This window comes from Coturnix japonica, chromosome 6 (assembly GCF_054131305.1).
Source record: "Coturnix japonica strain WE chromosome 6, WE-NBRP24, whole genome shotgun sequence".
Classification (NCBI taxonomy): Eukaryota; Metazoa; Chordata; class Aves; order Galliformes; family Phasianidae; genus Coturnix; species Coturnix japonica.
The window spans coordinates 17,936,162-17,946,096 of NC_140668.1; the positions used below are offsets into that span (position 1 = coordinate 17,936,162).

At 51.4% G+C, this 9,935-nt stretch overlaps 1 protein-coding gene across 2 annotated transcripts; it reads left to right on the forward strand.

The window, feature by feature from the left end:
• The first annotated feature begins 410 nt into the window (after window positions 1-410).
• LOC146760420 (STAM-binding protein-like) lies at window positions 411-9,567 on the forward strand. Of its 2 annotated transcripts, none has more exons than XM_085551568.1 (10): window positions 411-483; window positions 960-1,184; window positions 4,400-4,475; window positions 4,622-4,717; window positions 4,960-5,335; window positions 5,973-6,097; window positions 6,320-6,457; window positions 7,578-7,690; window positions 7,879-7,978; window positions 8,267-9,567. In XM_085551568.1, exons 2-10 carry the CDS (start codon window positions 970-972, stop codon window positions 8,321-8,323), a joined length of 1,296 nt encoding a protein of 431 aa, XP_085407694.1. In that variant the 5' UTR covers window positions 411-483; window positions 960-969; the 3' UTR covers window positions 8,324-9,567. The 2 variants fall into 2 exon arrangements, with proteins under 2 accessions (XP_085407694.1, XP_085407692.1); XM_085551566.1 differs by having other exon boundaries at window positions 411-442.
• Window positions 9,568-9,935: the final 368 nt, after the last annotated feature.

The following is a 9,935-nucleotide window of genomic DNA, read 5'->3' on the forward strand; positions in this document are numbered from 1 at the left end:
CATCTCTTTAATAACCTTCCACAACAGGGCTTTTATTGAGCATTTCCTTAATGCACGTGAAGAGATAGAAATAGAATAGGCCTGAATCAAGGTGATGGGAGTGAAAAAACCCCTGTTTTTTAGATTGAACTGCCCTGCTTATATCCTGAATGGACGGAAAGTTTGGGTCAGTTTCTCCATCTCTGAGGCAGAAAGAAACCCCGCAGGTTGTGTGCAGGAATTGAGAGCGACCCCTTTAAGACTCGGGCGCCTAGTGATGACGTCACACTTCCGCCCAATCTCAAAATGGCAGCCGCTAAGCCGGGCGGAAGTAAGATATGGTTTCGACATCCCCGGATGTAAGGAGGCGTTGTGATTGGGTGCTGGAATAGAGCGGAGGGGCGGGGTCACGGCGCCAACCCGGAAGCGCCGAGTGCGAGCTGCCGCTGTCCGCCCGGCGCAGGTCGGGCCCGGTTGGGGCCTACGAGGCCGGTCCCGTTCGGGGTGGGGAGGTGGGGAGGGGCTCTGCTTTGGGCCTGGAGGGGTCCGGGACCTGGGGGGGGGTGGAGCTGTGTTGGGTAGGAGCCACATCGCTCAGACCTTGGGTTGAAATGGGTTATACAGGGAAATGAGCTGGAGTTCATGGCTGCTATTCAGGTCATAAAGGCTTTTATATCCAAGGGCCGTGTCCAAAAGGAGCCTCAATTTACCCATATTTCCCCCTTAGGACCCCCAGCCTTTGTATTAAACCAGGGACCCCTGAGCTTTGTATTAAACCAGGGACCCCTGAGCTTTGTATTAAACCAGGGACCCTTGAGCTTTGTATTAAACCAGGGACCCCTGAGCTTTGTATTAAACCAGGGACCCCTGAGCTCTGTATTAAACTCTTTCAGGCTGGAGGGCTGATTTCTCTTGTGGAACCCAACCACGTTACCTGCCCTATGTCTGTTCTGACTCCCTTGGCTTTCCTCCCTCTGCAGAGCTGCTTTGATGCTCCTCGTTATGCCCGGCCATGCTGATGTCAGCCTCCCACCCGAGGAGCGTGTCCGGAGCCTGACACAGATCGGGAGCGCTGTGGAAGTGAATGAGGATGTCCCACTGCGACGCTACTATCGCTCTGGCGTGGAAATGCTCCGCATGGCGGCTGTTTACTCAGAGGAGGGCAATATTGAGCATGCCTTCATCTTATACAACAAGTACATCACGTAAAAGCAGCTTTACTTTGCCTGCTTACTTTGCTTGTGGGCTTTCAGTTGCTTCTTTTGGGTTTGTATGGACACAGCGAGACGTTGAGCTGGAAGAACTGGGTTCTGTCCACAGCTTTGCTCCTTTTGAGCTGATATGGGTGACCTGATGAAGGTGACCACATGATAAAGGTGCAAGGTACAAGCAATGCTCATTGCATCGTCAGTAGTATTCCCTGTGAGATCAGGCTGGCCTTATATAGCTCTGTCTCATTACAGCTTCTGTCAGCAGGAGGAAGGTATCGGCTCCTTTGGTTTAGAGCCTCCTGGTGTTTTATCACTGCAGGGTGGTTAGGTCATTGTGATGTCATTGGCATGGTCGAAGGTCATGCTATCAGAAGGAGATGAGGGCTGGTTGGTGGTTCTCTGATAAATCACCTTCAGAGGAGAAGCCTTCTTTCTGTTTAAGTTACTGCAGCCTTTTACAGCAGTCACCATGTTCCTCTTTCAGCACAGAAATCAGCTGTGGAGCACTGGAGGCTTAACAGTTCTACTTAGAAACAACATAATTCCCCCCACACACCATGCATGTCTGTATGCACCCAGACCCTTCTGAGGAGGGACGTGGGGAAAAGAATTTCAGGTCTGAACAACCTGCCTCCATTCTGCTGATTTGGACAGTATTTGAGATCTCCAGGCTCTGAACGCTCTTCTGAAAAGCCAGAGGTTGTATATAAACCCACCCAAGACCCTGTTTGGTATCACAGCTGCCAGGTCTCCAGCACAGGGGCTGTCCGTATGGACAAGCATGGAGATGTTCTCGCTGTCACCTCCAGAGCTGGCTGGAAACAAACCATCTTGGGTCTGAAAGCTGAGCTTCTGCCTGAGCAGCTCAGAGTACGAGTGGTACAAACGTGTGTCCCTTGCTGTGCCTCCCCATGTTCAAAGGGCTGAAAGCAGAGATGCTCAGGGAATGGCCCAGGGCATTGATTATCCTGTTCCCTCAGGCTTTTTGCCCCAAATCCCCCCTTTCTCACTCACCAGAGGGTTGACTCTGCTTTCTGCTGCTCTACCCACTTATCCAGAATGAGCTTGGCCTTCCTATGGGTGTTTTCCTTCCTTGCCTGCCTGTGTGCACAGGGTTCCTTCCCCGGCCTCCTTCAACCCACCACATTTTTCTCTGCTTAGCTTTTCTTCCCGCCCTGCACTTCCTGAGCTTTTATGGTCATTGTCGCTGCGTAGGGAGCTGCAAAGTGTAAAACCATCGGGAAGGTTTCCAAGCTGGTCTCATAGCTGAGGCTGAAGGAGAAGCTCTTTAACTAAACAAGTGAACGAAACGTGCCTTTGCTCTTTCGTGACAGCAATGCTGCCTGCTGGCCTTCCAGCAGCTTTTAGATGCCTGTGGCATTTACATTAGCCTGGCTCTCGGGCTGCAGGAAAGGTGACAAGCTTTCCCTTTTGGTGGGTGATTTCTCATGCTGATGAGTACGAGCTGCCAGCTTGGATTATCTGAAGATGCAAAGTTAATGTCATCATCTCGTTGCTTTAAATGGAAGAGTAATGCTGTAGCTCCTGTGGAAGCGAGAGGCCTTGGCAGAGCGTTATATGAGGTGTCTTTCCCTGAGGCTGTGATCTGGAAAGCAAGAGCTTAGTGCTGTAATTGGAGCCTCCAGTGGAGCTTTCCCATCTCTAGAAATGGGATTTGATTGATTATTCAGCCCTGAGAGGCTCCTGGCTACAGCTCTGCACGTGGTGTGTTTGTTAGGAGCAAGCCCACCATCCCCAGGAGCGAGTCCTTGGCTTTATGTTGACTGTGTGGCTTTGGGGAGCTGGAGGTCCCTTTATTTCCCTGCTCCTGAGAGAGCCATTTGTCTGGGGAGGATTATAGATCTATATGGGAGAATCTGGGGGTGGATCCGCACTGAGATTCCCACTGAAGCAGCCAGTTCCATTCCTGGCTCTCAGCCTCCCACTTGATGTCAACTGCATCTTCAGCCTTTCTCTTTCCCATGCTGAAATGAAGCTGAAATGATGCTGAAAGACACCTGCTTGTTTTTCCCTTCAGCAGCAGCTTCTGCACCATTCAGAACGGATTTGTTCTCAAAGCAGGAGGGTGCTGGGGCTTTTTAGAGCCAAGGAAGAGCAGAGCAGGGAAACATGACATGAATTTCCTGGGAGATGAGGATTCCTGCTTTGTCCGTGTGACTCTGAGCTGCTTGGATTGGCTCCAAGGGTTTGTGTGGGGTGTTAAAGGGACTCGAGAGACGCTGCTTTGGCTTGTGGTCTGTAGCAGTGCTTAAAAATAGCCTACGATGTGGCTGCTCGGTGCCAAGCAGCCGCTCCGTTCACAGCGGACTCGCAGCAGTCAGAGGTTTGAACAAATCCAAAGCTTCTGGTGATGGGGGCTGAGGGTTTAAGCCGTGCCAAACCTCATCTGGGCTGTGGGTAGGAAGTGTGAAGCGTTCTTATTAGAGAATGCAGAGTCCTGCTCTGCCTCCTTCCTCAGCTGCTGGTCTTCCCTCAAAGTCTTCCTCTGGCTGCCTGAGTCCTCCCTGCACCCTTCTGCTCACTGTTCCCCCTTTGTGCCTTCTGAAAAGGCAGCTGCCTCTGCTGCTTCTTCTGTCTTCCCCAGGCCAGCATCTGCTCTTAATCCTTCTTAATGAATCCCTTCCATTTTAATCTTCAATCTGTTGGCAGTGATCGCTGCCTTGTTTTGTCTCCTCGACACAGTGACCTACTTTGCATCCACCAGCCCCGAGCAGGGATCTCACAGCTGCTCTGTGCCATGGCTGTGCTGATCCTGTGGTCTCTGGCAAGAGCATCCTCATGCTCTCCATGGTAACCACGAGCACAACCAAGAGCTGGGATTGTGAGAAGTTCTTCCTTTTCCCAGCGGGTTGGGTTTTAAAGCAGATGGGTTTATTTAGTGCGCATGCAGTGGTTTCACAGCACGAGGGAGGCTCTCGGCTCACGCTGTGGCTTTCCCTCTTGGCTCTGCTCAGCTTGTTTGGGCTGTGCTCTCTACTCTTCTTCCCTCTGCATGTATTCCATTAAGGGCTCTGCAAAGCACTGTTTGGTGGAGAGTTTCTTCAGCTGTCCTGATTGCAGGAGCACAGGGCCCAGGGAACCGACAGAGCAGAGATACTGAGCTGGAGGCAGATGATAGATACCTCCCACAATGCCATTTCCTTCTGCTGGGATTCAGGAACAGGGGTTTCTCTCCTGTGTATTTATAGGCTCTTCATTGAGAAGCTGCCAAAGCACCGTGATTTCAAAACTGCCACCACACCTGAAAGGAAGGAGACGATGAAAGTAAGTAACAATGTTCCAAGTCTTCAGTGGCTGCTGTTGAAAATCCTTTGGGGTTTATTTTCTCCAAGAACCTATTGATTCTTTCATCCATTCTGGGCCTGCTTTTCTTGGCTTGCTGCTCTAAGGATTGTGTTTCCTCCCTTCAGAAGCTGAAGGACGTAGCCTTTCCCAGGGCTGAAGACCTCAAGAAGGAGCTATTGCAGAGGTACATGAAGGACTACGCTAAGTACACTGAGCAGAAGGTGAGTGACAGGAGATTGCTGTCAGTTTTGCTTTAAGAAAGTGCCATTTTGGAGAGAAGAGAGAGAAATCAATGAAGAATTGTATTCCCACACAAGGGCATTTAATTGCTGCAGGCCCTTTGGGGATGGTCTGTGATTGCTGAGGGTCTGCAGGCGGGTTGAAAGCTGCAGTTCTAAACGAGTGTTATTTGCTGATGTCTTTCAGGTCTGCTGACGTCTTTTGGTGTACTTCTTTCTTGCAGAAAGAGAAGGAAGAGGAAGATGCCCGCAACTTGGCTTTGCAGCAGCAATTGGAAGAGGAAAGGAATCGTGTAGCCTTAATGAAGCAGCAGCAGGCAGAGCAAGAGCAGTTTCTTGCCTTCGAGGAGATGATTCGACAACAGGAGCTAGAAAAGGAACGTTTGAGGATAGTGCAAGAATTTGGAAAGCCAGAGCCAAGTCCTGAGTCTCTGGATGGACCCCTCATCCCCGGCATAGAAAAACCACCTACTGATTTAACCCCAGGGGTTCCCGTCTCTTCAGATCACCCTGCGAGTCCATCGATGGGGAATGTCTCATCCAACCCTCCTGCTGTGGACAGATCTTTGAAACCCAGTGCGCTGGGGGGCACAGAACACAGTTAGTACAGCTCCGGGCATCCTTCTTCCTTTCTGGGGCTGAACCAAATGCAGCCAAGGAGCTGAGCTGGCTGGGAGGCTCTTAGAAGTGTCTTGTCAGATCTCCATCCCTTCTGGGAGATTTGGTCTTCCAGGCTGTTGGGGATGCTTTCCTCAATGACCAGCAAAGGTTTGCAGGGCTGGGGAGAACCGTCTCCTCTTAGTAATCCAGCCTCAACCCCTCTCTGCTGACCTAAAATCTACAACCTGTGAGGCTTTTGACCTTCCTAGATCCAAATACATTTTGGAGATTGGGGCCAGACTGACTGAACTCTCCTCTTTAGACAATTACAGATCCAAAGTAGCAACCCAGACATTTCTAAACAACTGATTCTAGACCAGAGAAACATCCTACTTTTAAATGACAGTTTAGGAGCATTCATGTTTTTGTTTTCTCTATTGACTGTCCTTTATGGAGTGTCACTGCGACTTTATTCCCCCATGACTGCCCATGGAAGAGCAGACATTAGAGTCTGCATAGCAGTTAACGTTTTCAAGCTGTTTTCTTTCAGTCTGGTCCCTTTAGGTCCACACTGAGGGAACATCTCTCCATTGGCGCTGGCTGTTGCTGCTCATTGTGCTCCCAATTCTCCCCGCAGCTGCAGGTGTGGATGCCCTTCGCCAGGTCATTGTCCCCAGGGAGCTGTGCCATAAATTCCTCCAGCTGGCTGATGCCAACACGGCCCGAGGTGTGGAGACCTGTGGGATCCTCTGTGGTAAGCTGGTAAGGTGATAACAGTAATTAAGCCCCTGGAAGCAGGACAGGACTCGTGGGCTTGTTTCTAGAGCTGCTCTTCCCCTTGCTGGGCCCCTGAGTGATGAACACAGAAATGCTTCATTCGCAAAGCTTAGGAAATTATCTTTATACCAGTGGGCGGCAGCAGCGTTTCCTGTTTGGTGGGGGGGCATTTCTAGAGGGTAACAGCCTCCCTGTGCTGCCTTGCAGATGAGGAATGAGTTCACCATAACCCACGTCATCGTTCCCAAGCAGTATGGAGGCCCTGATTATTGCAACACAGAGAACGAGGAGGAACTCTTCCTGATCCAGGACCAGCACGGCCTCGTTACGCTCGGCTGGATCCATGTGAGCCTCTCATCCCTGCCTGACATCCAACCTATATCTTCCCTCCCTCAACTTGAAACCATTTCCCCTTGTCCTGCCATTATCTGCATCCTTTCCATGGGATCTCTCTGTGATGCAGCCTTCTTGGTCACAGCTCACGTTGCTTGAGAAATTTGGGTCTGTTGGAGGTTCAGATCCCTTCCCAGAGCACTGGCCCTTTTGGCAGCGGGATGCTGGGCTAAAAGCAGACCTGGGGCATCCCAGCCTTCCGTTTGGAGCTCCTGCTGTCAGCACCGTGGCCTCTGCACTGATGTGTCCCTATAGTAGCACAGCTTTTTGCAGACAGCTGTGTGCTGCTCTGCCGTAGGATGTGCCAGCTCCAGATTCCTCCTCTGGCTCCCTGCTGCCTGTCCCCGTGGAGCCTTTGGCAGTCGGATGTTTGCCAAGCAAAACGTTTGGTGCTGCTGAGTAATCTCTCGAAAGCAGCAGCTGCTTTGCAGGCTTTGACAAATAAATGCCTGCTGAGTGTGCCTGATATGTGCGGGTGTCTGCTGACAGTATTAACTCTTCAGTGATGGCCCCGGAACGTCCAGGCACCCTCAGGAATCCCTTTGATTGAATCCCTACACTTGGCAACAAAAACCATACAGGGGAAGAAGGAAAGGCCTTTCTGCCAGAGCGAGGCTATGAGATCTCTCAGCCAGAGCTGAGCACCTTGGATGTCACCTGTGATCTTTAAGAGCTTGGCCATCTTCACAGGGTGTGATCTCTTGATGTGCCGTGGTGATGTGTTGTGTATCTGGTGGTGCCGTGCCCTGGGGCAGCCACACTTCAGAATCATGTGAGGTGACTGCCCTGCATTGAAGGCAAGGGAAACACTGCATTAAAATAGGAGTTTGCAAGGGGTGTGGCCAGAAAAGCAGAGCTTCTCTTGTCTTCTTTCCAAATGCAAAGGAGGAGCAGATGTTCTGGGGCAATCCAGAGCTGCTGTCTGCATGTTAGCAAGTCCTCCGTGCCATCTGAGGAGCTGTGCCTCTTTACCATTCCAACCTTCACTTGGCAGATACAGCCTGTTGGGGGGGGGGGGGAAGCCCATCCAAACCCTCTCTGGTGTTCTCTCTTTCCTTCCCCTGTGTTTCAGACTCACCCCACGCAGACAGCTTTCCTCTCCAGCGTCGACCTGCACACACACTGCTCCTACCAGATGATGCTGCCAGAGTCCATCGCTATTGTGTGTTCTCCAAAGTACCAGGAGTAAGTGTGGTTGCCCACCCGTGGCAGGGAGCAGCTCTGCAGCCACAGAGCTGGCAGAGAAGCACCTTGCAGAGCGTGCTGGGTCTCCTGCTTGGAGACAAGCAGATTCAATCACACTCTTGGAGTGCAGAAGCAGCTGTTTCTTCTTGCAGAGGCTCGAGCTCTATGCACTTTGTGCTTCTTTCTAGGACGGGGTTTTTCAAGCTGACAGAACACGGCCTGCAGGAGATCTCTTCTTGTCGACAGAAAGGATTCCACCCACACTCCAAAGACCCTCCTCTCTTCACTGTAAGTTGTCTCATGGAGCACTGGGGTCTGTAGTACCATATGTTAGCAGATTGGGCAGTTCACTTCAGATTAGATCTATGGTGAATCTGTGCCCCAGGACAGGAGAGAGCCTCACTGGGACCTGCTTCTCACTGGAGTTGGGATGCAAAAGCTTTCTGACTTGATTGGTCTTTGTTTCTTCACTGCAAAGAAAGGGTGGTTCTCAGAAGGCCGATGGATGCAGATTGCATCAGGAGATGGAGACACCTGAGAATATCTGAATAACCCCATTTCTTCTTTCTCTTCCAGACCTGCAATCATGTGTCTGTAGTCGAGAGAGATGTGGTGCTGATGGATCTACGATAGGCGTCTTGCCTTGACTCCTTACTCTAAAACCACCTGCCTTCCCTCTAGGCTTAGGTAAAGTTTGGGTTCCTTCTGCAGCAGATGATTTTCACCGTGTGGTGCCCCTTCCCTTCCTCCCTGAGCACAGTGAAATCTGTTCCCTGACCTCAGCTCATGAACTCGGTGCCTGTTGTTGGACTGGTGAAAGGGCGTTGAGGTTCGAGGTGTGGGGAGAAGTTAACTGGAGATTCAAAGAGGGAAGCTAACACTGAAGCCGTTATTTAATTTAGAGCTTGACCAGCTTCTTGGCTGGGGAGGGCCCTGCAAGTTGCTGCATCCTTGAGCTGTGAAACCTCTTCAAGTGCTTTCCTAAGTGGGACCTGCCCAAATTAACCCATGTTCTGCTTTGCCTCTCTTTCTGGGTTGGTAAACTGTGGCCTTGAGCGTGGCTGGTTGGAGCAGACAAATCCTTGTTGCCATTTAAAACAAAACCTTCCTAACATCTCTCACTCCATACAAGAGCCCATCCTCCCTCCTGGTGCTCACATTTGTGCCCAGTGGAACAAGAAGGGACCCCAACTGTTGTGCTCTCTCCTTCCTTTGGGAACCCCCATTTCAGGAGTTCAGGGTGAGAAGATTCCTGGATGCTTTAATTCCAGGGATGCTGAGTGGGATATCTGATTGCTTTCTTCCTTTTCCTGGATGGGACACTGGCTGCAGTGAGGGTTTGGGTTTGTCTGGTGCTGGTGGGGTGACAGAGGAGGCTCTCCCACCTCTCAGTTCCAGCATTGGTGCACTCTGTTTCTGATCCATATGTGGAGCTCAGCTGCTTTCCCAACACTCCTGTTTCTTGAATCCTTAAACACTCTCATTCCCAGCTGCCTCTGCAATCCTTAAGGTGTTAGGAAGCCTGTCCTTGCCAAACCGCGTGCCCCACAGTGTTGCTGTGATGCAGGAAACCATCTGGGGACCTTCTCTGTACCCTTTGCTGTTGAAACCTAAGCAGTGACTTTGCATCCCCGAGCTGCCCACGCTGAGCCTCCACCCTCACCTGTATCACCATTGAAAGGTGGGAGGCTCAAAGTGTGATGCATCACCTCTCCCATGTCCTCCATTGGGATGCTCTGATCATCAGCATGTATCTATGCAGGCAGGGGGAGGATTGGAGACACACATACATGAAGGTGTTGTGCCCTTGTACTTCTACCTACAAGACAGCAAACGGCATTCGTTGGTGGATGGTTTAATACAGACAGGTTGTGTTATGGGCTGCTTCTCTCACTTGTTATCTCTAACTCCTCAGGCTGGAAGGAGCTGCCGAGAATGGGGACAGAATCCATTTATTTATGGTTTATCTGACAAACTGCTGCTGCAGTTACCGGCGTGATTTTGGCAGCGGGGGAGGAGGGGAGGGGGAAGCGGTGGGCTCACACACAAAGGAACGGAACCAAAGCCGTGCCGAACTCCCAGCCAGGAGCCCTCTGCAGGGACATTACCCATATAGGGAGGTGCAGAGGTCCGGCGGTGTGCGGGGAGCTCAGCCTGCAGCCCCCTCCTGCTCGTGCCACTGGGGTTGGCCTCGCGTGCCGTGGGATGCCGGGCGTTCCTGCGAGCATCCCGGGCCGCCAGCAGC